At 37.0% G+C, this 27,368-nt stretch overlaps 2 protein-coding genes and 1 long non-coding RNA gene across 7 annotated transcripts in view; 1 reads left to right on the top strand and 2 right to left on the bottom strand.

Moving 5' to 3' along the window:
* The window catches only part of LOC111247294 (integrin alpha-8-like), a 45,148-nt gene extending 42,300 nt beyond the window's left edge, over positions 1–2,848 (top strand). For all 3 annotated transcript variants that reach the window (XM_022798028.2, XM_086983414.1, XM_022798029.2), the window contains exon 16: positions 546–2,848. In XM_022798028.2, the coding sequence (XP_022653763.1) occupies positions 546–653 (108 nt within the window). In that variant the 3' untranslated portion in view covers positions 654–2,848. The remainder of the gene's footprint in view (positions 1–545) is intronic.
* The window catches only part of LOC147757153 (uncharacterized), a 28,366-nt gene extending 21,980 nt beyond the window's left edge, over positions 1–6,386 (bottom strand). For both annotated transcript variants that reach the window (XR_015323548.1, XR_015323547.1), the window contains exon 1: positions 5,084–6,386. This is a non-coding gene — a long non-coding RNA (uncharacterized LOC147757153). The remainder of the gene's footprint in view (positions 1–5,083) is intronic.
* Positions 6,387–10,079: 3,693 nt separating this feature from the next.
* LOC111247800 (solute carrier family 41 member 1-like) overlaps positions 10,080–27,368 on the bottom strand; it is a 45,492-nt gene continuing 28,203 nt past the window's right edge. The window contains exons 5-8 of one of the 2 annotated variants that reach the window (XM_022799204.2): positions 22,162–22,306; positions 19,292–19,448; positions 14,022–14,204; positions 10,080–10,864 (exon numbers count right to left, since the gene is read on the bottom strand). In XM_022799204.2, coding sequence (XP_022654939.1) covers positions 10,574–10,864; positions 14,022–14,204; positions 19,292–19,448; positions 22,162–22,306 — 776 coding nt within the window. In that variant the 3' untranslated portion in view covers positions 10,080–10,573. The remainder of the gene's footprint in view (positions 10,865–14,021; positions 14,205–19,291; positions 19,449–22,161; positions 22,307–27,368) is intronic. The other variant, XM_086983610.1, reaches the window with a different exon arrangement.

Genomic DNA, 27,368 nt, shown 5'->3' with positions numbered 1-27,368 from the left:
GTGCTATGAAATAACTTGCTCAGGACCAGCTTCGTTAAACCCCAGAGCTTAACAGCCACAAATAATAGTAAAACATCAAAGCCAAACAGAAAGTTTTCCACTGACAAGTACGGCTAATGTAATATTGGCACGCGGCTGTAAACTTCCATACATTAGATCCTGTTGCTAGCTAATGCGAAATATGTCAAGGATTTACCAAGATCTTTCTTCCAGGATCGAATTTGCAGATCATCAGTACGATATTGAGAGCAGGATTTTGGCAACTGGTGGATTGATATACTAAGAGAGAATCTCCATAAAGCCGATACAGTAATGAATACTTATGATTGTTTTTCAAACTGGGTACACCTCTTTTCTAATCCTACTGAAATTATGAAGCTATTTTACTTAACTGCAGATGTCCAGCTAGTGTATACGGATAATACGTAAAACATAAACGTAGCGTCGTTAAATTTGGTCATTACTAACAGCAGCAAATAATTATTGCATGTCTGTTTTAAGTAGTAACGTCTTCAGCTTTACTTTCTTTGGCTCAACTGTTATAGGCGGGCTTTTTCCGGCGAAGACGTCCCGGTGAACCGATTGATGAGCGAGGAACTAAGAATGGATATCATACTGTCGAGACCGTGCCTAGAGATGAACATCGTTACTAGGTCCTAAAAGGCCAATCTATTAAGCCTATATAGCAAGCACACAATATGTGTTTCATACGATATATATATATATATATATATATATATATATATATATATATATATACAAAGAGCATGCACAATGTCCTTGTACATGACAGGTAGTTAGCGAAATTTATGGTAAAGAATTACAACCGAGATGTGGGCGCGAGTAGTGTGCAAAAAATCCACATAGAAGACGAATCGCTGGTTGATAGGTCGCTTGACATAAACGCCACTTCACGCTAGAGGAGGTAAAGAAGCAGCCAAAGGTAGCAGAGAACTGAACGTTAGAATACGGATAATAATCAAATGAAAGCGTCATTCCTGGTCGTTATCATCGCCGCGTTCACTTAGTTGCCAATTATGCACTGCCTCTATAGGCGATGTCAGAACGGCTACCTACTATTAGGCTATTTGCGATCTACGTATTCTTTTCTGCCATTTAACTGTTATAATGCCATTTTAGGTTGTTATATAGTGTAGTAGTTGAAATATCGCGTTTTCAACCTATAATTTGAAGCCTGGGGAGGACATAACCTATGAGTACAAAAAGTTTGATTCACTTTTGATATAACCACAAAATCAAGGAAAAGTTAAATAGACAAAGCATATTTTAGGAGACATAGGCAGTTTTTTGGCCTAGAGGAAAGGTTAGATGCAGAGACTCACCCATTGCTAACACATACCATACCACATGGTGGCCTGTATATATTGAAACTGTTGATAACGTAACATTAATAGTAAATATTTTTTTATTTTTAAATGGACCGGTATTAGTGACAAGTTATTATTGAAGGTAACAGTAATATTCGAAGACTGTAAAGTTGAGCATTGTATTTCTGCGTAAATTCAATGCTATGAGAGATGCAAGACCAATGCATTTTACATTCGTTTTGGAGGTGGGGAAAGAACAAGACATGGAAAACTTTTTCATCGCACTCTTATACAATTTTATTTACTGTTGTTTATTTATTCAAGAATACTACCATTAATAATATTAATATAAATAACTACTACTGCTAAAACAAACTGAGCTAAACAAGTTAAAAATAAGGCAAGAACTTGCCTCTCCCCTTATAGATCAAGTTATTTCTTAAGCTACTTTTATTCTAAAAACCAAGTCAGACATTTCTCAATCAAATCTTAATCGAATAGTTTTCAAGGCGAAATGAGTATTTATTATGTTACATAATGAGAAATTCTACCGAGTAAGCAAGTATGCCTTTACAATATTTCTCTGCAAAAATATTTCAAACGTATTTTTCGAGGTGCCCATTTTGATCTGGGAAGTATCCGCTTTATTTCAAAAAGTATGTGATTCGGTTAAAGGAAGTCATCATTGGTTCAAGTTCAGGAAAATAAAACTGTTAAGTATCGTCAGTGTAGTCGATCTATACAATCCGAATAATGAATAATGTTCTAATTTTTATCCAACACGCATGTGCTGCTAGATTTTTGCGCATGCTAACTGCTTCTAAAAAAAAAATCCATCAGAAATTAGACGCTCTATACTACTTAGAGCTCATATCGTTAATTGAATCTCGATAGCCAAATTTTAGTTTAGTGTTTACTTGTTACCGTTGAAATTGGCAGGTAAAGTACTCTTCATAGAAAGTTGTCAATTAGAAGTTCCTGATCACCGTTAGTAATAACTGGATACGACGATATTGGTTTAAAGGTTACATCAAGCGTTTATTAATAACCGCTCTAATATATATATATATATAAATAGCGTTTATGTACTGCTTCCGAACATATACAGGTTATGTGGGAGTAATGGAGGCATTTATATACGCTTGATAAAAGTGGTACATCGATTAACAATTGAAAAAATCGATAACAGACGTATTCTATGCGGGCATAATTAACGAACAATTTACGATTTCATGATAAATGGATATACCATCAAAGCTTGCAGGCATATTTGTCTGGTACATGGAATCGGGTGAAAAAACAAAGAGACAAAGTAAAATAAACGTAAGTCGAATCAAAAATTGCCTAAATCTCGTAACAGAAAATCCAAATGATTTTTCTTCTCTTGATTCCTGATCTCGACTAGCGAACTTAGAACGCAAAGCGAACACGAAACATGAAAATGTCTCAAAGCGATTAAGTGCCAATGTATTGTACAATGCTTTATAATAAACATAATTTATAAGATTACATGTTTGTTATTTTCAAGTGTCTTTCATTGATCTCTGATGAAATTGCTATATGTGAAGGATTATATATATGATAATAACAACTATAGAACATCTTATTACAAGTTTACAGCCATTTCATATTTAAAGTCCGATACAACAAACGCTTGATAGAAGACAATTAATTACTTTTTCAAATTTGTCAATTACATGTATAAAATTGATTTGCTATTATTATCAGTAAATTATCAGGGTTCTGCAAAAATGCGTTTACATGTCGTCCTGCTGAATTTCTATAGGTTGGTTGATACATGGTTTAGATAGAAAAAAATAAACTGAAAAAGATCCTATGAAAACTACGTTGAATCTAAAGCTTATGATCGTTACTGCATGGGAAATTGTTTTCATTTCAGTGAAATAAACAACATCGATTAGCTGCTGGATGAACTAAAGTTTTTTTTGTCAACATTTAGTCAACAAGGTAAACTAGTGCAAAAACAACGATTTTTATTGTATATTTTTTTTCGAATTAACAATAAAAATTTTCCTCCTATCTATTAATGAACCTGGCGGTTGAGCCCGAGGACCATTTTCACCAACACATTATGTCGGTTAAATGGACTTTACGGATAGGCTGTTTACGTGTGTCTGATCTTCTGTAAGTGTGGCCGTGTCGTTAAGGTCCTCTCCAGGGCTAATAGTAAACAATAAATGACTCAAGCCTTGATGAGGGAAGATTTCCTCCGAAAAACGTATAATTTTTTATCGCTATTTTAAAGATCCACCATAGCCGTCAATAGTAACCTACCAGAAAGGGTTACTATACAAAGCTCGACACATGCCGAATACAATTATATATGCAGCTTAGGATATTTACGAACAAACGTTCTTATTAGCCAGTTAACTTTTCGTGGCAGTGACTAAAACTTCGGTTGCGGGCGCTGTGCTTCAGAAATGGCAGTGGGTTCATACATTTACATCTATCGTAATAGACTTCGTTTGGCTAACTTTTTTTTGTCTAGGTTATAGTCAAGGTTGGGATTTCAATACCTAACATGCAATGATGCGGATTTCAGCTCAGACTCCTTAAGACGTCATTATTGAATTCTATAAGGCACCCTTGACTTCCACACCGTACACGGACGGCATAGAACGTTGGGCTGCCTTAACAGCTTTTCGAACTTGGCGAAACGCAAAATAGAGCAGGTGACGTTCTTTTAGCCGAGAATATCCACCTTTGTAGTGTAAACTCGAAGTAAAACACTGCGTACGGAACAGCATATTTACAGGAGACAAATAGTAGAGAGTTAAAATAAACATTTGGAAGCCGACAATGCTTTTTTTCCAATAAATTATTTTCGACCGATCTTTTTTAAACAGTTTACCCGAAACGTATGTTTCTCATAAAAATAAAGCATTGGTCTTGGCTGAGGTTTTTATTCTGTAAGCATGATAATTTCTAATGACGGTGTTAAATTGCTAGAATAATGATATGCTATTATCATGAAGAATCATAACCGCCGCAGAACATTTATTTGACAATGGGTTTTGATCAGAACGTTGATTTGGCTGTTTAGCACATTGTATCCAAAATGACAGGACTAGGTAGACTACGTCTAGCACTCTCAACTTAAACGAATGTTGTATTATGTGCTTAAAGGCTCTGTATTGAGTCATGTACCCCCATATCTCATTTCACAGTAAGCGGTTACCAAAATAAACATACTATAGATCAATTTTCCGCTCTGAATTTTCATTTCAACTCTGTTAAAGGCGCAATCTGCTGTGTCAGCACCTGAGCGTATTTAATATTGATCTTTTGTACATATCTATTATATAATTGAGAGTCAGGCATTAAAACCTTCATGGGAGAAAACCAGCTTGCACTGATGCGAAATATTCATACATGCAGCACATGCCGGCTTCCGATGTGCATCCGCTATGACCACGACCGAAGCTCCGCTTCTTTAGCTCTAGCCCAGGCGGAACTGCCTTAAAATAAGTTGGACCTTTTCGAAAGCAAAACGAAGCTGCAGCTAAATGAAATGACCATTGATATGGTGTGAGGGAACCTAATTTTTTCGAACAAACACATATGTTACCCTATGTAACAACCTTTGTTCACGTCTAATCAGCGAGCTGCTTAGTAAGATTAGAAGGCGTAATTTTCTAGTAAATATTTCCCTATATATAGACGATCTTATTTATAGAACTAGCAGACATCATCTCCAGTAAATCCTAATTATCGTTAGGCGCTATGTCACTAACCTGAGGCTTGAGGTTGATGTTGCAGATGACCGCGGCGATGAGTTCTGTCAGGAAGGCCCGCTGGTTATGGCATACTCGCTTCGGGTTAATGAAAGCGAATTCCACTAAACTAATTTTTTTACTTATTTAGAAATTACGCTAACGCACGGAAACATGCTCTCGGCGAGTTCATCTCTGAGAGGACGCAGAAGCCTTTGACGGTAACCAGCCACAAAACGCTTAAAATGCTAGTCCTCTTTAATCTGAAAGTTTTTTGTGTATCGTATAGATGATTAGTATAGGTCCACCTCACTATTAATAAACTTGTCGCAGTTGATTGTGTAAAGCCAGGCTTGCTCAAGCTTGTCGTGGATTTCCATGTTTCAGCGAAAAACAAGTTCGTATATTCTATCTATATCTAGCCGAACAACAGAAAAACAAAAAGACTTCATAGAACTATCCTGGCATTCTTTTATGATTCTGCAGGTGTTCAAAAATCCGTCGGTTGAATATGAGGGCGTCCTTGCCAAAAAAAAGTGTAACATCATACAGCGAAAACAAAAAAAACTTTCATGACTCACAAACTGGACAAGGCGTGTTTGGAACAAGACAGTTCCCATTTACTACTACAATAGTCTAAACACGCACGTCGCGGCCATATGATGAACTCCCTTTTTGGTCATAGCTCATGATCAGTTACTTCGAGAACGTACATGTTGTTTAAAGCGAGTAATGTAATGTTAAATGTAAACTTTACATTTGATAAATATCCGCGTCAAGTCAACAACTGTTTTCATTAGACGGCTGAAGAAGGATACAAATGTTTTTATAAGCCTGGCTTAATATAAGCTTACAAAATAAGTAACTCTGAAGTACTTAGACGAAAAGGTTAGATACTAGATTACACACTCATCCAAAACAATTCATGCAATTAGTCGATTCAGCGATCAACGACGTTGAGTCAGAAAGAAATTACTGAAAACTATAATATAAAGATATGCAGGATTCCATGCGCAGAATGCCCTAATATGGATGGAAAAAACACGATAGGTACTTCTAAATAGATCACGCCAAAAAACTACGTTTTCAAAAATGAGAATTTTAAAAGAAAACATTGCTTCATAAATATTTATGAATAATTTCAAGAACCGAATAATATAACTGTATTAAATACGTACATAGAGAAAAGTGAGTTCAAGTCATTGAACTCATTTGACCACACTATCAGGGCAGTTAGTTACTAGTATTAAAATTTGTAGAAATTTGATATTGCTTAGTAAACAAAATCTAAGTATAACAAATGCTGTAAACGCTAATTATAAAACACCTGTATGGTTATATACAACAGTAAATATGCAAAGTAAAAGTACTGGATCAGATATAACTGTAATTAGTAGAACCGCTTGAAATAGATTGGGATGTAAATACCGCTTAAATTTATAAGCACTTCCTGCGCGCGGCCAATATGTAAATACTCTTTATATGCATTTCTCAGGCCATTTTCTAATCAGTTCTCGATAGAACAGTATAATCACGCTAAAAACTATGTTGTTAAACATAGCGCCTCACCGACTACTAAACCGAAACTAAACGACTGCTGAATAAAAGAAGTCGCTGGGCAACGATAAAGTATCCCAAAAGACCTGGATGGCAAGGTACAAGTAGCGCAAGGTTAATACGATACTAAATTAGAAATATCGGAAAATAGTCGATGCATAATTTTAAACACGAATACGAGGAAATATTTTAATCCAAATTATAAAGTTGAAGTTAAATCTGGACAACAAAGAATCCTCATAAATCAGGACCGCTTCTGGAAAAAAACGAAAACATTCCTATAATACCATATCACAGTGATATAAAATAATACAGGGTGATATTAGGTTATTACAAATTTGTTTACCTTTTTTAGAAGCATAGTATCAAGCTGCTGTTGAGGGAACTGTAACAGTATATACTCAAAGAAGTCTTCATAAATGTAACTGTTTTTTATTGGAGGTTGTGGATGAAGCAACAAATGTTTCTTATTTTTATTTCTTTTACTTGTGTTTATATATTATTATATTATAATTAAATTAAATTATATATATATATATATATATACCATCCAAGAAATTCGAAACTATTAGGATGTCACAAGCGACCTTGAAATTTAGAGTGTTGAACCGCGTGCCGCCAGCAAACGAGTGTTGACCGGAAAATACCCGAGTTTTTTAGAAACTTACGCGTTGAAATCGGTTGAATTTACTTGACGAGAAATTAGTTCAGAAGGAAAAATATTCTTTAGTTTTGAAAATCAACGCTGATTGATCAAGTTTTTGTTCCTCGGAAATTCATTTTAGGATTGGTGAACGTAATAGATAAGGGGGCTCTAAGCAAAAGCGCACTACGTGAATGGCGCAAACGTCTGAAGAACAGAGACTGGCGGGTTGAAGACCAGCGAGAAGGTGACGAAATGTTGAAACCAGAAGAATAAAAACGTATTGCCGCAATCAGATTCACGGACGTTCAATCGATAAAAAACCAGCCTGGAGTAAATCATGTCTCTGCCGCTAGCGGTAGAAAGATCAGACAGGATGGCGTTTTCCTGAGTAGGAATCAAGTTCAGTGGAAAAGCCGAATAGATCCGAACGTAAGGTGATGGTAGTACTTACAGTGGACATTAGGAGTGAATGTTACTGTGACATTTTCGTCAAAAATAAAACAGAGAATGCTATGGCCACTATCTCAGGTTGTTCATGAAGTGTAGGCACGCTATTTGATGACAGCTCAATTGCTTCCCAGACTGAGCCAAGAAATATCCAACGTTGCCTTCAACCCCCTCACTTTGCTGACTTAAATCCGTGTGATCACTGGGCTTTCCGTGTCCTAATTGAAGCAGTTGAAGGACAAGCGCATCCCACTATTAAGCTATTTCTAAAGGTCATAAATAGAGAAATTACATAAGAAAAAACGAATGATAAGCATATGGCAATCCAGAGACTGGCACAGCGCCAAGCTATGTGTGTAAAAAATAAAGGAGAGCATTTGTTATACGTTGTAAAAAATCATCATTCTAGCTTTTAAGAGTTATTCGATTTGGAAGTTTGCCAAACTTGCATGTAACAACTTAATATATTAAACATGCCGCTATATACAAATGTCTGCGTACTAAAAGAACTACCTAGAATAATAACTTGAAGTTCAGCGTTACTACGAAGATCCATTAGAAAGGCAAGGTTTGTATGGTCAGCGGGACCTAGAAAAAAGTTCTACAGTCTGATTTGCTGCTTAATAACAATGATCCATTCACTACGAATGAGGGCTGATCTGTTTCAAGTTACCTAATAACAAAAGTGCCTAGTTACAATGGCTGTCACTGCTATCAAGGGTAACATAAATGTATAATCCTAAAGTATTTTTTCTGCTGCTTTATAACCTTAAAAGTATGAAGATGGTCTCGTTATGCTGTTTGGAAACTTTAAGAGCGCAACTGAAGGTGCCTTTCGCTGCACGTTGGCAATTCAGGGACTTCGAACCACAATAGTTCTTATATATAGTATACCTGTACTGTATACACAGTATACCTGAACAACTTTATAAAGCAAACTTTGATAAATCTCGTTAACTTTATTTACCACACAAGTTTACAAGCAATGTTGAACAACTGTTCGGTCTAAACCACACAATGTTTTCTCCAGGTCTCTTGCAACGCAGACCAGTGAACTCCTGATTGCGTTTTAGCGGAATAGAATTGTTATATATAAATTCCACGGTCACTGGATAGATACGGCTCTGTTGGGATCAGTTGTGCATAAGCAGCATTAGCGAAGCCCTCTTAAAGGAAAACACAAAAAACCTATATCGGTCCCATTATATCAGCGCGTATAAGAAAAGTCAAACACGTAACCATTACGGGAACACCCTGATGGATCAGAAAGTAATACGGCATGATATTTGGTCTATTCTTAAAGAAATTGGAACAAAACTAATCCCCAATTGGAAACGAGGCTTTAGCACTTATTTTTCCGTGTCAGATATTCCATAAATACATATACGGAACGAAATTCTTTTAATTCATAATAACACAAATCTTATAATTCGTATATACTTAATTAATAATAAAAAGGAAATCCGATTTACACTGCTAATAGATGGCAAAGATGAGCGATTCTTTTATTAGGATGCCGGCTTAAAAACAAATAACAAATGAACCGATGACCTTGACAAGGCTGATGTGCCCCATAACTTAACATAGTAATAAACAACGAAATGTTGTTGGTGTTAGTTTGAATTCGCTTAAAAAATCGCCTAGTCTCAACTTTTTGCCCATCATTAAATATCATGGATTGCTTTTCCTTAAACCTTTCGCAAACGCACGTCCGTTAGCATCATCTAGTTAGATTTTCGGGTGACAGTGCCAGATACTTAATAACATTCAATAACAGACAGTTAATAACATTCCAGTTCCAATAAGTCAATACATAATATGCACTCTCAAGAATAGTGGAACCTCTCAGTGGGCAATCTGATGTGACCTCGGAATAAGAGCAAAAATTGTTGTTTACTCGTACCAACAAGACCTTTTCCTATAGTTTATCATAAAAGCCCAGTCATTGTATGTCTTGAATAGTTGCATTATGACAGCCGAGAAAACATTTGCATTTACTTGTGAGATGTAGTAATTGTGCGGCAAATGAAAAATGTTAGCTGGTCTCGAGTAGCGTCTTTCTCCACAACTGTCTTTGTACTACAAAATATAAGCACATATAATATTTTGCAGATTAGGAACTGGTGCTCCGTTGCTTTCGCAGCAAATCTTCTCTGTACTGTAGAAGCTACAAACAAAAACGCTGTTGTACATTTTAAGTATCTTATAGAAGAAACCCTTCTCACCAGTTATCATAACGTAGCGTAACATAGCTTACCAAGTCACCCAGTATTGCTCCCACCGTAGGTATAATAATGGAAATTCTTGCAAAAGTTTGTCTGACTAAAAACTGTATAAGTGATTGATGCGAACGAAAATTACATAATAGAAGATAGTTTGTCGGAGATGCTTTATTGAAAAAAATAGTACGAAAGTAGTGCTTATATTTTCCAGACCTATGTTTTCGTGCATAGTATATGTACATCTCAAATGCTATATAAATATAGGTACCTATGCGTGTATAAACGTCACTGCTTTCAGGCTACACAAGATCTCTTCCAATAGTAGTCCTCGTTGATATTTTATCATAATCTTTATTGGGAGCTCATCCATTTACTGACATAAAATGTTGGCAAAAAAAAGGACACTTTTATATATAGATAGCCATACTAATGAAAATAAGATTCTTCTACTTTAAATATATAGGTTTTTTTTGTATATAATTTTTATATATTTTTTTTAATCTTTAGTACATTTTTATGTCAAAAGAATAGTTTTTGAAGTAACTTCTTGAATTAATTTTTTGAAACTCATATTATTAACTTTATGTATTTATTATTGGTCATATAGCTTAGGCTGGAGCATAATGATCACATTTTGTATTACGACAAAGAATTGAATGTTGTTGCCGGGATAAAGGAATCTATAATTTTTTCCGAGTCGTTGGAAGCTGTAGTAGTTATGTTGACGCTACCGGAAGCATAACTTAGAAAATTTGGAAGAGCATTAGGGTCTCCGATGATACGCAATGAATAGAAGCACAGTGTAAGAAGGGACACTCCTAAAAGATCACCTAAAGCCGTCAGGTACGGGATAGATGTGCTGTCAGTGTCGAGGCCCTTTTGCCAAAACCAGAATACCATACACCGCGCAAGATATAACAGTATGGTTACCTGAGAACGTACCAGGACTCACTTGTTAGAAGCGTGCCATGGAAACCGCGTTTATATTGCGTTTTTTATAGTTGCTTAGTGGGTTGAAAAACTTAAGGAACGTTTAATTCATATAAGGTACAATACTGACATTGTGGCGTGTAGTGGATGCAAACCAAGTGTTGTTGTTTACACACTGAGGTCAGCCGTTTAACGGTTTCTCAACAGCTACCATGTTTAATCTCGTGATAAATAACTTGTTTAAAAGATTCGGTGGCGTAATATGCTAGCCCACATATGGCCGTCTTTAACAAATGAAGGTAATCGAAATCATGTGAACTTTAGTCTATATAGAATATTGTGCTGAAATCATTGCTGATTCTTTTTTCATCAATTTGTGCTGTGATCGAAGCGTAACAATAGAGTCGTCATCGAATAACCAGACTGTGCATCACTCACTTTACTGTTTGACACCATTTTATGGCGTATTCAGGAATCGGGAAACCTAATCAGTGAATTTTGATTTACAGCAATACACTACATCTTGACAAGTAACCCATTATTCTACGATGACATTTATACAGTTCATAATGGTAGATTTTAAGTAAAAATTTATTAAGCTTCGTCTTCATTAATTAAAAGTAACTAAAAAATTTGAATAATTCAAAAATGTGATTCTAAAACAAAACGAACATGCATCACTGCACAAACATAACTTTTAAATATAGATATATAAAACAGAGTATACGAAATACATTGTTCACGAAGAGAACCTTCGACAAAGCCTTCTTGGATCTGAATAAATAGAGAAATAAAACAAGAGGTTCGGATGGCTGTCCTACGTATAAAGCATAGTTAGAACGGCATTATTTTTCTCATTCTTCTTTACTAGTCAGGGTAATTTACGATTTGTGTTTGTCAATATTAAGCGATATGGTAACTTCTAAAGCTATTATTATGATATCTAGATACGTCATTACTATTATAGGTAACCAATAGTACCTAACGGTGGCTGAATTTTTCAACAAAATTTAAGCTAGTTTTCCTAAGTAAGTAATAAGTACTCCTATTTTGCTACCTTGCTGCATTTTGCATTTTATATTAAATACGTACCGTAGTGGCACTAGTGTAGGAAACACATTTACAGTACTGGATTGTTTTAACATAAAATCGGTTTGGGTAAAGCCTTTAACAAACACGGCTTTTTTTCAGTGGTTCTACACCTGAATCTGCTTTCCTATCCTTACGGATTATGTTATCCGGAAAAAATTAGAACCGAGTTAGGCACTATTAACCTGGATGGAATTTGATAGATAATACAATACGCTATTCGTTATGTACGATTATAGGTAGATCAAGGGTGAGCAGGTGACTGAGTTCATATGAGAACTGATAATTAACACATAATATTGTTTCCTGAAGGTGAGTGTTAGTAAAATCTATAAACTATGGTGAAAACATTGGGCAAGTGGGCTTTTAGCGAAGCAATAATTTATTAACGCAGTAATCCTAAGATTTGGAATTCGGAACTGGAAGATTATACTTCAGTTCTTTTAAGAAAAACCGGTACGTGGCAAATTCAGACAAACACCTTCACTTAATTGCTGATGGTCAAGCCTCGCTATGTATATTCTGTTTGTATTTGACTTATGCCGCATCTTATTAGATTGACGTTGAATTCTGCTGCGTAACAACAGTCGTCTCCACCTAGTATTGCTAATGCTTCCGAGTATCAGATCCCAAGTTAATAATGCCCAGTTGAAGCTCTGTGGAGTTACTTTGCTATTCGTGATTTTAGTGAAGGCCGCTCTTTGGGTTTCCTTCTCTGCCGAATTGGCAGCAGATTGCATTTTTAGAACGCAACTGTTCATCGTTTTCGTTGAGTGCGACACCGTCAGCTAGCTTAGGAAATGGCTTATTTATATTCAAGGATTATTCAAGAATTTCCAAGTGTTCAATCTGATTTAGACTCAGGTGTTTTACAAGTTAGGGCATTGCTTGGCCCTTGAATGTTTACAAATTCTATTAAAAAAATCTACTAACAGCCCGAATTTAAGTGCTCTATGTGAACCGGACTCCAACGGATCAAAACACATAAATTACAAATCAGACACCGCTGTAACGCCCCTTGCAAAATTTGACAATTAGTTTTTCAAAACATCTACGTGGCTTTGGGACCGATTTGAAATTAACAATGTGGTTGGTGGTTGAGAGAAGCAAATTGTCATTCGGGGATGTCTGTAGTTGATATGAAAAAAAAAAACATTCTATTTTGATTTTTCAATGAGGATCGATACTTCTAAAAAAATTATACGTATTTTCGGTCCGGCAGCTAGGCGGTGGTATGTTAGCTTGAATGGTTAACATCCTGCAACTGGAGAAGTTACTCCCGTAATTTTTTTTAATCTGATGACGTGTCTGCAAATGTGCATGAGACTAGACTAATGAGAAGGCTGATGTAGCACCGATACAATGGTAGATCGGAACGACACCAAGCGACTTTGAAGGTGCCCGTTTTTTTATGTATCGTACTATATCCGGACGTTTAGAAGAATTAAAAAAGAAAACGAGTTTAATACCATGCTGCAAAATAACTTGCTGAGATCAGTAATAAGGAAATATCTACTCTTCCAAGGCAGATGTAGAAAGCACCCAGGACATCTAAGGGGATGGACACCTTAATCAATAGGGCTTTGATAAGTTTTTGAAACGCTTGACAATGTTCTGCTAAACGTGCGTACGACTTGGCATCATCTAGTGGATTTTTTTCGGTACACATAAAATCACAACAGGCGTCATAAATCAAAAGACCAGGGTTGAGTTCTCGCCTTGGATCGCTTGCAGTATTCGCTGTTATATTTTCAAAGTAAAAAGCTTTTTAACTACACGAAACATACATAAAGTAGGTTGAAGATTATCTTGAATTCGATATAAAAATGAAAGGATATCCAATCAGTCAAGAAGACAAAGCATATTATGCAACGATGTGTAGAGCACTGTAATTTATCGTAATATTAACACGAAGCTGCTCCGATTAATGTTACGACGATGAAAAATATGGTGAACTTTTAGTTAGCCCTGCATATGGCTAATCCTCTAGTAATTCATCATTACTAAGACAGGGTTTTGACATTTAGTTAAGGATACACATATTGCCAGTTTGTAATACATACAATACCTGGAACAATGCGCAGAGCAAATAAAGCCCGAGGAAAGGGACGGTTAAATTGAGTTGCCCGACGAAGAATGATAAGAAGTAGGTAAAAATTAAATGACCAGGAATGACCAATGCCAGAAGGATGCGAGCTGTCCGCGAATTGCGACCTTTACCAAGGAAAACTGAAACGGGACTCACGCATACCTGAAAAAGCGTACAAATTTGTTTTGGATTTTTTTTAGCTAGAAACACTCACTTATGTCGGCCAAATCGTTTTTCAAATTTGGGCGAAACCTGAATTCGAAAAATGAAAAACCGCGAATGATTTTAGCATCTATTCATAAGTTTTGATAAAACTTTCGACATCCCCGTTACACTATTAGGATAGAGAAACCGCTAGGCCGAAACAGAACGAGCAACTGGCCAAAAGGTTAACGCCGTTTTAAAAATAGCGATATTCACGAAAATGGCGATGTTTTATTATAACAAGGCAATGGCTAAATTTTTTATCACAGTTAATGACAATGGTTCAGCGGCATTTAAATTTTCTAACATCTAGCTTTTTGCGACAAATTTTTAATAATAGCAACAACAATTATGTGAGGATGTCGGTTAATAGAGAATTCATTTAAGCGAGGTCAATCTGGAGCCGTTGTCTTACAGGTCTACTGCCACAGATCCCGCAAACCAGCGCGTGGTCCGCTGGAAAGATAAAGGTCAGGATGAAGAAATTACGTGAAAATTCGTAAAACCCGCAAAAATTCAGCCACAGTTAACAAAAGCAACAGCAAGTAGCAGATATTGTACGTAGCTGTGCTCCATGAACAACTATGGATCTAGAAAATATTGGATGCCGATTGCAAATTTTTTACGATAAGTAGCTTTAACTTTTATTACTAGCATTTTTGTTATTCAATGCAAAATGCAAAACTCGCTACTTTCTAAATGTGTTCTTCTTGCTGTTGTTCCCCTTTGAGCTTCATTTCCTTAGTGATGTGTTGTAAGGATCTCCATCTAGCTCTCAGCCATCTGGAGGCGTTCATTTTACAATGTTATTAGAATAATGATATTATTTACTACGTTCATTATAGTTCACTCCTAAATATTAGCCTTCATTTTGTTACAACTTCTTTACGCTCATCCTCGAAGAACGTGGTAATTGAGTGTGTGAGTCATACCATGTATGCCGGGCACGCATGAGATTCGTAGATTGGTGGCCAATGCCGGCAACACTCACATCAATTTGTAGATGGTCTCTCCTTTAAAAATTTTCCCCTATTACTCTTTAACAGTAAGATACTCCTCGAACAAAAAAGAGGGCAAGAATTGCCAAGGGTAACTCTTATTATAAAGCTTTTAATATCGAAATTTTCCGTCGAGTGAGCATGCCGGTACATTTCTTCCCGTTTGTTGATCAATATGGCTCACAATACCGCTTGACTTATGATGACAACGAAGTAAACTGGATTGCTCTACTTATCCGGAAAACACCGGTAGCTTTCGTTCAGAGGACGCATTTATAAGTGTAGAGAACGATATAATCCGCTACTAAAACAAGTAGAGACTTTTCCGTTTCCTAATTTGTTAAGGTTTGTGTGCTCGAATTGTTTTTTTATTGCTTGCTTCACAGCTGAAGGTTCCAATCAGATCCCGGTTAAGCCTCATTCCCGTACATCTAACCATTTCCGGTAATAAGTCTAGAAGTCGTTCCTGGTTAATAAACAGATTTATACACTTTGTCTTGCTAATAAATAGTATAGCTTTCTAGTTTTTAGATACTCTCTCTAGCTGTGTTTGCTGAGTTTGTCTGTGACATTGCCGAAGGCTGTGTATCTGGCTTGTTCTCTACTTCCGTCTTTATCCTGGCAAGGGCTATCGTAGTCGCTGCTTCTACTCTGATAGTCTGAACAGTCCTTGGTAGGTGAGATTTCACGAAGCTTATTTTTGAAGGTAGCCGTGCGACACTTTGACCGTGATTTAGTACGCAATGCCATTCCCTACTCAAATCCTTCGGCTAAAGATCGGTAGGAATCACGAGGACTAAAATGCTGCCGAGATCCAGGCTATGGCTGTTTGAAGTTGGGGTATTCTTGTTGAAAACTAACGTTGGGCTATAAAAACGCGATAATGTTTTTGCCAAATTTAGGCGAACTTCAGTAGAGGTTTCTTAGTGGTTCGCTGGACCTTTCTGGTTGAACGCTCTGTCAATAGCAGGTTGCTTTTTCATTACACTTTTTTTTGTGTATTTTTATTTGCAGTTCTTTTTTGACAAAGGCGACTCACTTTCAGAGTGGGTATTTGTGGAGCAGGGAAGCAGGGCTTTTTATAGACAAAGTTTCCCATGTAAACATGGTTGTACGTAGACCCTTTGAAGTCGTTTGATGACTTTATTGCCACAACAGTACGCAAACCCACAATTACATATTTATATCTTAGTTTTTTTTCTCGGTTCACGTATAACAAATCAACGGTGACAGTATAGCTAACACTATGGACGTTCTGAATTTCGAAGAGCATTTTTGATGGACAAAGCAACGGTCGGCATAGACGCACGAGCTTGCCGGTAGTATTGCTGTAGAACGCAAGGAAATCATCATTTTCAGAGCATTCGTTTTCTATCGAAGGAAAAGAAACTATACGTCAGTTCAGCCTTGTCGGAGGTAGTGCGGCGTTCCCTTTCCTCTATCTTTTTTTGATGTTAGAGGTTGCACACGCCACTAACGTCGAAAAAACCAGGGGCATTGGATGGCAGCTCGTCACTAATCGTAATAGGTGAGTAATCGTTAACTAAACATTTTTATAGCGCTCTTGATCAACTGTGCAATTTAACCTGGTACATTAACGATGTTTTCTTGCTTTGATTAACAAATTGCTGCATTGGCTTAGCTCTATTGGTTCGTGTCGCTTAGCGAAGCTAGTGATGCTTAACTAGCACAATACTACTAAAGGAAACAAATATACAAAATGGTAGTTGATGATTTTGTTCAGGCAAAACGAAGCGCAGTTTGTTCTCATTAATGTAATATATCTATGTAGAAATACAGGTAGGAAAACACGTCGTTCATAACAGCGTAATAATACCGGCTTACACAACTCGACGCAGTCTGTCGATAGAGCTTTTTCAAATTTCAAATATTAACATTATTTTATTATATCGACGAACGATAATACTACCCGCATTATGGTACAATAGCGTTTGCAGGTGACTGATTGTTTGATATACCACAAGTGAACAAAAACGAAAATGCAAAGGCGGTTCCCAGGATGTGTCATAAAAGCATTTTCCCCGTTCCAGCAGATACTAAATGCATCTAAAACTTAATTAGTCACCTTATAATTACTTCGTCAAATGGCCATATCTCAAGGTAATTCACCATGAGATTTCGCCTCATCATAACGGTTTGGGTCCTTCGCTGCAGAAACATATGAAATAGGCGAAGCTTGCTAGCCAAAGCATGATAAAATGAAAGGTGGCAGTTGCACGTTTGTTCTATCTTAGTCCGATATTGTCACATGCGTATATATGATTGCGAATCTCCTTTGTGTTACTATATAGCAGCCTGGAGGGTGAGATTTCAAAAACCCACTAAAGAACTTGTTCAAAATGTCAAAATTCTGACCATTTACTGGCTCGCTATTTCAAGAACTCGCTTTCAACATAAACTACACAGTGTTCAAGGCTTACCCAAGTACCGCAGAGTGACCAAACTCTTTATCTAGAAATAGTCTATCAATCGGCCTTTAGTCATCCGCAAGATATATAATTGTGTTTACCCAATAGATAATAATAAATTCCAGGCCTGTTGAGGTGCAAAAGGGCAAAAACTATGCGGAGACATTTAAAAAGAGGACATATAATGGGAACTGGTTAATTATCAAGAAGAATTACAAAACTACCACTATTTTGATAGCGTTAAGTGCAAGTCTTAGGAAGCGATAAACCTTATGCTAATCAAAAAGTGATGGTCAATCAGTACGAAGTCGTTAGTGGCGAACTGATTTCTACTTTCCAGCTAACATTGAGATGTCAATACTTTCTACTAGCAAAACCTGTGGTAGAGGCTTAAAAGTTACTTCCAATGGTAAGAGGTTCACATGGAGTACAAACCGGATGAGACCCTAGAGCAGTGGCCTGGCCGATGCCTTAGTAGAAAAAGTAGCTATACTGCGGCATAAAACACTGCTGATGTCGATTTGGATAAATCCCATCGTTCAGTATTTCATAAACCTCCTACAAGTTTCATCCGATAATCCAAGGTGGATTAATGGTTAATGGCTTACGAAGATAGCTGAAGGTTTGACCATATTAATGAACAGTGCCGTCGACAGTATGCATTTTAACATAATGGTGACTCATGCAGAGGGCAGCCTCACTAGAGTGGCCCTTGCTAAATCCAACATGACGACTGGAAGTAAGATGAATGAAATTAAAGATGGAGTTGAAGCTAAATGAGTATAAGTCGTCAAAATATCAGATTTTTAAAGAGAGGGTGTTGCAAAAAGGAGCCTTTGAGCCTTACTTTTTATAAATAACTCTTAGAATATATAGTCCTTTCAATTCGACGAAGGATATATCGTAAAAATCTATTTTATGGAATACTTGTGTCAATAAATCGTGACAGCTATTATTTAACGATTGATGTGGACATGTAAAATGCTAGAATTATATTACTATTGGACATACAATATCCGAAAAATATTTGAAATCGCACGTTGACCTGTGGGGGGTGGAAGTGCCCAGTACTGAATTACGACAGGGCCTTTCGTTTTTGGAAACGTTGGGAAATTGCACAGGACTATCAAATGGATCACCTAAATCGCGAGTGGATAAGATTTTTGAACCGCAACATAGTCAAAACTATTTAATCCTCTCTGCCAGCGAGGCTTAAAGGCAAATAAAACTAGTGCAGAAAAAATTCCATTAAATATCTACATAGTATACCTTGATAGCTTGACAAGATGATATTCTATGTGTTCCGATTTTGATTCTTTTGTCCGAGATGAGACATTTCAATCTTTCCTTGTAATATTGAAATTGTTATTCAGGTGAATGTATTTCCTACGACATGTTTTTCACATGACTCTTCTCAGAATATTTTTTCGCTCTATTAAATGTTTCGGGACTGTTGAGCATATTAGTATAATTATTAGATTCAAAAATATAATTTTTAAAAATCTACAAAGGTAATGCTGCTGTATGAAATATGCGTCTCTAGGGGGATAACTTCAATACTCTATGGAAATACTTGTATTAGAGACTTAGGAAAAAGCACAGATATCTGTGAGTTTACCTGTGAAGCGTGAAACTCGGAGTGAGCATACAGAAAAGTAGAAATTCGAGATGACTGGGTCGCCACAAGATTTCCGGCCACTCCCGCGATCACTGGTTGTAAAGGTGGAAGTCTTGGGAACAGGTGTTCATGCATGTCCATGATGGAACCAGCCGCACTAGGGTCGAAAAAGAAAATTAACATAATTGTAATAACGTTCTAATTCCTATTCTCATCTTTTTGCAATCAATATATATATATATATATATATGCTATTGACCTTTACTATTATTTGCTTTTTATTTTATGTTGCTCATTGTTGTTTTTTTGATTTGATTAAATCTCTCAATTCCTTTTTCGTTTCTTTAAGGCAGCCCATTGTGAGTAATCTCTTTGAAATGGTTTCTTTTAATCTTCCACCCTATTGTATCGGCGTGAAAAGCATTTGTCGAGAACTTAAATAATTTACATGTGTTATCTAATATCAAAATATATTAATATGGATGCAGTTCTATTTGGGCCCTGATTGCAAAAAGCCTATGTTTATAGGCTTACCTTGTGCATCACAAAACCGCTTTCACCGATTATACATGAAGCTCCTCCCCGGTATTAAAAGTGCGTCTGTAAGCGCTTTTGACACGGTTATATTGTTGTTGTTTTATCTTTTATCTCGTGAATTAATATTAGCAAATTGTGGCTCGCTAGCGGGGTCCGTTTCTGTGCGAGCTTTTTCACCGTATGTACAGAAGTTCCGTGAGTGACTTACGATGGAGCGCTCCGCAACGGGCGCTAGGTAATGGACAAACATTCTGCCGTTTTTTTAAATATCTCGATAGATCTCCGCATCCAGCTATTTTTGTGGCTGAAAAGATGCCGCTTTGATACGTAGAATGTCTTTTTATTTGAGCGAGATAGAGGCACCCTAATACAACCCTAGTATTTTTACTATACCGTATATATTATATATGCTTATATATAAGCATATTACAAAATATAATATGACAGTGGCGTGTACTTGCGATTGACCAGCGTTTAACCATTTTATCGACTTGACCGCCAACTGAGCCCTCAAATACGGGTACATGTACGTTTCCGTCTCTTCCAGATTAGATGCCAACAGAAGCAAGTGCCGTCGTAAACCTCTAATATATCGTAAAACCCTTTCTCTGTGTCGAATATCTATTATGTGATGTATTGAAATGCGTGGTCTCTTGTTTCAACAGAATCCGAAACACCGAAGTGCTAGCTACTCCAAACGAAAATCTAGATGCATAACTTTTATCTATAAATTGTTTTATCCACAGTGTTAGAGCTCAGTAGCTTCTCATATAGGAAACTTCCGGTGCTGCACTGCAACTTTTACTTGGAATCTACGTTTATTATCTTTGTCATTTATCCTGACGAAAATAAACGCAAATGAGGAAAAAGTCTTTTCAGGTTCAGATAAAAATGAAATAATGCAAGCAGAGGGCACCAGCCTATAGCCGATACTCTTTCATGCTTCATATTCTAATTTGAAACTTTAAAGTAACACTTTCCACAGTCCTGCATTTTGTCTTCAGAAGCTCACGTGCGAAGTTCTCGCGTAACGCCGTGTATAGTCAATGGTTGAGCGCCGTTGGTCGTATAAATGAGACCCTTTGTGCTGCTCATATAACTAGTACGTGCTGTTGTAAGTTCTATGCACCGATTATTTCAACATGGCTCTGATCAACTATGGAGGTGGAGTATCAGACCGTACCAGAAGACGAAAAAGGCCAAGCAGGTCTGGCAGAAGTCGATCCATGATTTTGGTACACGCCACTGAAGAGGTAAACAATCAACGCAACACGTGATACGTTCAAAGCCTTGGGGTCCATCCGGGATGCCCCAACAAGTGGCATATCGTCATTAGCTACCGACGGGAACAATTAAATGTTACCAATCAAGTGCTCATTTATTGAAAGCTCCAAAACATCCACACAGAGAGCTTCTATTAAGCTTTGACGTATTTAGAGTAGATGCCGTCGGCTCGCCGTAACATGACGGCCTATTCACATGAGCTTGCTTAGAGCTTGACCACTATTATTATTCTGGTTTATATAAATTTTAATTATTTTTTTACTAGTATTTTGATTTAGCGTAGAGTTATCCTTTGGTAGATACAGGCAGAGATACACGAAGCTTAAAGGATTTTGCAATTCTATAGAAGACTAACCGAAATTTGGCGGGTTAAATCGTTCCGTGCTTTATTTGTAAATTTGACCAAAAAGAAGGATAGGAAAGATTAGCAAAGGGACAGCAAACTTTTCTTAGCGACTCGTCTAACCAATTTTTGGCATCTGGTATAGTACATTCTTAAAAATAAATTTTGAAACATGTGGTTCTATCCAAAAATAATATATATATATATATTATACAAGAGAAAATATTGGAAGAAGAAGATGTACAGAAGAAATATTGTGTCAAACTATGTAGGTAAAAGTACGTTTTAAGAGAACGAAGTTATTCAAATAATATGGCTATAATAATATTCAAATAATAATCCAACTCCAGTATTACCATGATATGAAGATCTTTAATAGATCTTATTTCGCGACAACCTTTTTTCTTCCGAGTATACGTAAAGCGATTTTTAAGCACCTTGCACCACATTTAAAAAATTAAACTAAGCTTAGCACATTTGCTATTACCGCACTTCTTGAAAAATTTCAAGTCGTGAATTCGTCACATGTCATTATCGACGTATACAGGACATCCTGATTTCAGATGCTTTAATCACATTAAAGCGCTGCCCCTTTAACAACATGCGCATTTTCTTTGTAATCGTATTAGTGAGTGTATGAGGTTGAAGCGGCATATAGTTAAACACTTCAAGGATTAAAGACCATTCTGGATAGAAGATACTGTACCTGGAGATGAACATAGCAGAGATAATCGGCACCCATCCTGGGCCAATAACGTCTCGAGTGTAGACGTTTCCACGGGCGATCTGAACCCATAATGGAACAAATAGTGTGAAGAAGATCACAATGCATATGTATAGACGCACATCGGCTGAAGAATTAGAACAGGAAACATATTTTAGTTAACCAACGTAAATTTAAGAAAAACATAATATATAGACTTGGCTATAATTTACATGATTCCGTCCAAGAATTTGATGGAAACGCGTCACTCTAAAGAGCTGACATAGATTCATACATGTCCCGATTCAGGCTATAAGAGAATCTGGGGCGCTTTGAGCTTTACTCAACCAGGGTCAAAAAAATAGGTGAACAATCGCGTCATTACGAGGACTGGGAGTTGAGCTAAGAACAAATCAGTTATAATCATGATTTAACCACGTGTCTTCCTTTTGCGAATGAGTTATTATTTAATTTCAAAATGTAATGATATGAATTTATTTATATTTCACTGTGTATAATAATACAGCATTTTTGTTCGTTGCTCAGTTTCCTTATTGTATCCATCAGATGGCTTATTTAATGTAGCCTGAAAAGCTTTTCCCTGTCTGTACAATGATACATATTTCACTGTGACTTTAGACTCTTGTGTCGAAAATGTTGTGTTTCTGCCACACGAAAGACCCACTTTGGAGGGGGATCCAAACAAAAAATATAAGGTGGTTTAGATTTTAATCCAGCAGTAGGCATATTTTATTTAGCTGGGGCTATCGAAATCTTCTGATGCTCTGCTTAAGATAGCTCAACTTATAACTTGGAAAAATAGAGCGACTAGCAAAAGCTTTCAAGCAAGCTTCGTTTTTTTTTTTGTTTAAAAAGCAACTTAGTTTTAATCATACTTGTTTTAAAACCAGTAGAAAAGGACCTGATTGTTTAAAATGACAAACAAACGTTTATCACGGCCTAACGCTGAGCTCTAGACCCAACACAACTCAACTCTTTTTCATGTAGCTCAAACTTCCAGAATTTTTTTTGAACCGTGTAATACTGTTCAAAATTTCTCAGTCCGTTATTCGGTCTGAAGCACATAGCCACGACCGTTAACTACTAACGATTACTACATGTAGTTGTTTACCATGTACTTTTTAATTGTTCGGTTTTTCCCCGCTAGAATTTCTACCCAGCTCATCACAAAACGCTCAAAAGGCGGCACTTGAGAATTTTATTGCAAAAACAGCTATTAAAGTGCACGCCACTGCTCTAATACGGAGCAAGACGCAAGTGAGACAGTGCCGTGGGCAAGGTCATATGTACATTTCTATTAATGCAGAGAAAGTTTTTTTCGTTCTACTATAATTATCGGTAAATATTATCGACAGTTGTTTCACGCTTGCTTGACGTAGCAGATTAATTAAATAGTATACTAATATTCCTAAAGCGTTTACTTGAATATGGCTCGCTAGCCTAATTCCTGTGTTGACTCACTAATTGGATTCTGCTATACTTCCTGAATAGACGTATACACCTGTTTTCACAAAATTGACAAAAATAACTCTCACCTAGCATATAATGAAAATTGTAGGCTGAAGTAACTATGATACGATCACTCCTTTTGTGCATTTTTGCCCAATTTCGTAGTTATTATATGCTGCTGTTTATAAAGGTGTAATATGCTTCTGTTCCACAAAAAATCAATATATCGTTTTACAGCCACGAACGATAAAATGTCGGTTAACAGGTACGCTGATAGATGGTTCCGTGTTATTCTGTTAAGAGTAATAAATGCGAAAATTAGGATTTTCAGTTTAACTTTATCAGTAATCATGTTTCGTAGGTTCTTTCGCTTAATTCAGATTCCGTAACAGGTAAGTGGTACGATCTAAAAACAGAACAGTTTGACAATAGCTTCTGCGGTTTTTCGATGGTGACTATCACAACTACCGATTTTCAAATTTTTCGCTTTCGTTGATGCTGTAGATTGTCGGTGAGATGTTGCCGGTCTTAAGTCGAGGTACGTGCGGGAATTCACTACCTTTACCCTTTATCTGCTCAGTCTCTAATGATCGCTCGCAACCATGCCTCATCTTCTTCCTTTAATCCTCTTTTTTATTATTCGATTTGATTGGCCGTTTCTAGCCCAGCTTTTCATTTAACAATAATAAAGGCTGAAGAAATTGCCATTTGATTATCTTTCAGGCCTATCGTCCGTTGTGAGGCACAATCAAAAATACGTGTCTTTCCGCTTAGTACCGCCCCTTCTTAAGTATCTCTCTTGCCCCAGCCATCGCGCAAAAGGGTGAAGAAAAATGCGATGTCATTAATACCGCTACGAAGAGACACCGTCACTAACCGTGTTCTACATTGCTCTCGGGCCTGAATAAAAGCCCTGAATACCATGTGTCCAACCATGTCCAACCACCAACTCGTGTCCATAAGGCCCGCTGTGCACAGAAAACACAGCTATACGAACAGGTCTTGCTAATTCTGTAAAGATAGCCTTAGACTGACCCAACACTTGTAAGAAACTGGGTGAGATAGTGGGCAAGTTCTCTACTGGGCCGTGTTGTCTAAGTCTCAACATTAGGAATAATGTCTCTCACAGCCGCCCCGATGAGCATCTGGTAAGTGCGTCCCGTTTCTCTCGCCATATTATCACGTCCCCTTTCAGGCTAGCCCACAGGATGCGTCTTTGTATAACTTTTAGATCCCAGGAAATGGTCCTAACTAGCAATATGGCCTCGTTCGCCCTAATGGCACTGACATTTGCTGCGCCCATATCGACAATTATTTGATCGCGTGGGTAAGCGCTTTCAGTAGAATCCAGGCAAAACTCCAAAATATTACTATTATCTTTGCCACAGTCAATAATCCTTAATCGATATCGAGCTCTGTTTGAACGCATGACTGGCTTTTTCTCTAAAGTAGTCTTTGCTTGCACAATCGCCGCGAATTTCCCACGTAAATAATCGTTTCAACCTTAATAAGGAGGTCCTTTGATCGCCGAATCTCATCATAGGCCAGCATCCGTAGAAGGTGGACCCTTGGGGAACTTCAACATCATATGGTCAAGACGCGCTATTGAAAGAAGATGGTTATATCGTTTTCGTCCTGAAAATTTCGCCATGAAAGATACTGCTCGTAATAGTCAACCAGTTGCGAAAAAGTTTATGAAATTATTCCAAAAGTTTTCCGAAGCTGACACGTGAGTAGCCGTGACCCATCAAGGAACCAAACATCTACTGCCGAACAGTTTTAGAACATTTGAAAAAAGCTAGCTACGAAAAAATGTTCGATATTTGGCTCTCAATCGAATTGACGCAGAAAGTTTACTCGATCATAATTCTACTTGCGAAATTTTACAGAAACACAACAAAATCGATCCGTTTCTTAAAGGGTTGATTGCATGTAATGAAAAATAGATCACATGAACGACAATGTGTAAGTAAAAGACAGTATTCTCTACAATATGTGACAGAGCTCACACTGACATCAAATAAGGTGGTGATGCAGTGGAATTGGCAAACAATCGTCTATTGTGAATTGCTGTCGCCTGGCAAAGCCATTGATTTGGGCTTCTACTGTCAACAGCTAAGAAGATCATAACAAGCTAATAAAAAATTATCGGAACCGGTGAACAGAAAAAGGTGTCGTCTTCCATCAAGACAATGCCACATACATCTTGAGCTACCTAACGAAAATGAAAAAAAATTTATATGGGTAATTGTAACGCATAGCCCGGATCTTGCACAATCAGGCTACTATTTATTTCATTTGAGTGGCATCAGTTTAGATCAATCACTGAACTGATGCAAAACATGTTACAATTTTTCGTCCGAAGCCAAAAAGTTTTACAGCGATGGAATTATAGTATTACAAAAAATGTGCCAGAAAGTCATTGATCAAATATTGTTTTAAAATATGAAAAAATATTTGCATCCATTTTGACTTTAATTTTGACAAATGGTTAATACTTATTTGAAGAGGTATAATAAGTCTGTTCGTAATGTTCGGCACATGTTCAAAATGTTTCACAAAAAGAATAGTGGTCCAAGTTTGATACAAATGGAGCTTGAAATTTAGAGGTTAGTTCCATTAACTATATATTTTATCGAGTAGTACTTCTAACTGCTTCGAAATGATTTAAATTTGGGTCCAAGAACAGGTGACAATAGTAGATATTCTTTGGCATTCTAACTAAAACTACAACACTTCATGCGTGTTGCAAATTTTCTTTAGCAGTGTCATACATGCATAAATTACACAACAAATTAGATGTCCAATGTGTCCATGTAAATGTCTGCGTTCGCAGGAGGCGCGCGTTCTACTCCGGAGAATTCGGAAATCTTCCTCCTGTATAGTCTATTAGTTCGAACATTGTATCTGTCTTTGGAACCCAAGATTTAGTGATCTTCGCATCACCGAACATGAGTTACACGATTTGCATTAAGTTAATTTGCATTAATTTTTACTAGAATTCTGATATTGTTTATTAACTACTCCGTCAGCTTGTCAGAAAGAGTTTAACTGAAAGTTTAGAAAAGTTTGTAACTGTAGTATTCGCATAACACTAATATATATGACTCCTTTAGCACTGGGATCCGCTCTGATACTTTTCTGTCGCTTCATCAACAATCATTTCATCAATAAATAAATAATGTGTTTCAATTCGAACCTATCACCTCGCTTCCACAAAGCATCGCGGATGGTTTTGAGACCAGAGCGCTTTTCGTCTAGGTATGATTCGAAGGCATATTGCGAATGCGATTATATTTTGCAGTGCCGAATACTAATTCATCGATTAAATGGCTATCAAAGAGTTCGGTAATGAGATGGTTTTTTTCGACAAATTCTCTAATAACGGTTTAACGGTGTATTAAATCCAAGCGACCCGTCGTAACCTTAATTCAAGGCTAGTAGCACTATAATCAGAAGTAACTTCTCAATGTGTCCCTCTTGCCTTACAAATTAAGTTCTTTCAAAGAGATGCCACATCGAATCTTTTTGAAGGTTACCGCTTGTAAAGGCAAATCGATAAGGTTTACATATAGCTACTTACCGCCCGAAACACTGCATTCTCGATCTTGCCCTGAAAATAGAGGATTGGCTAGCAACGTTGCCAGTCAATTCGTCGACGTAGAAAAGGGTTAGTGGTACTTTTACTTGAAGCATCTGTTGGAGTTCCGGCCAACGGTACTGGATAACTGATAAAACTA

Source organism: Varroa destructor, unplaced genomic scaffold (assembly GCF_002443255.2).
Source record: "Varroa destructor unplaced genomic scaffold, Vdes_3.0 BEIS01000003.1, whole genome shotgun sequence".
NCBI classification, from domain to species: domain Eukaryota; kingdom Metazoa; phylum Arthropoda; class Arachnida; order Mesostigmata; family Varroidae; genus Varroa; species Varroa destructor.
This window is presented reverse-complemented; position numbering and strand designations above follow the sequence as displayed.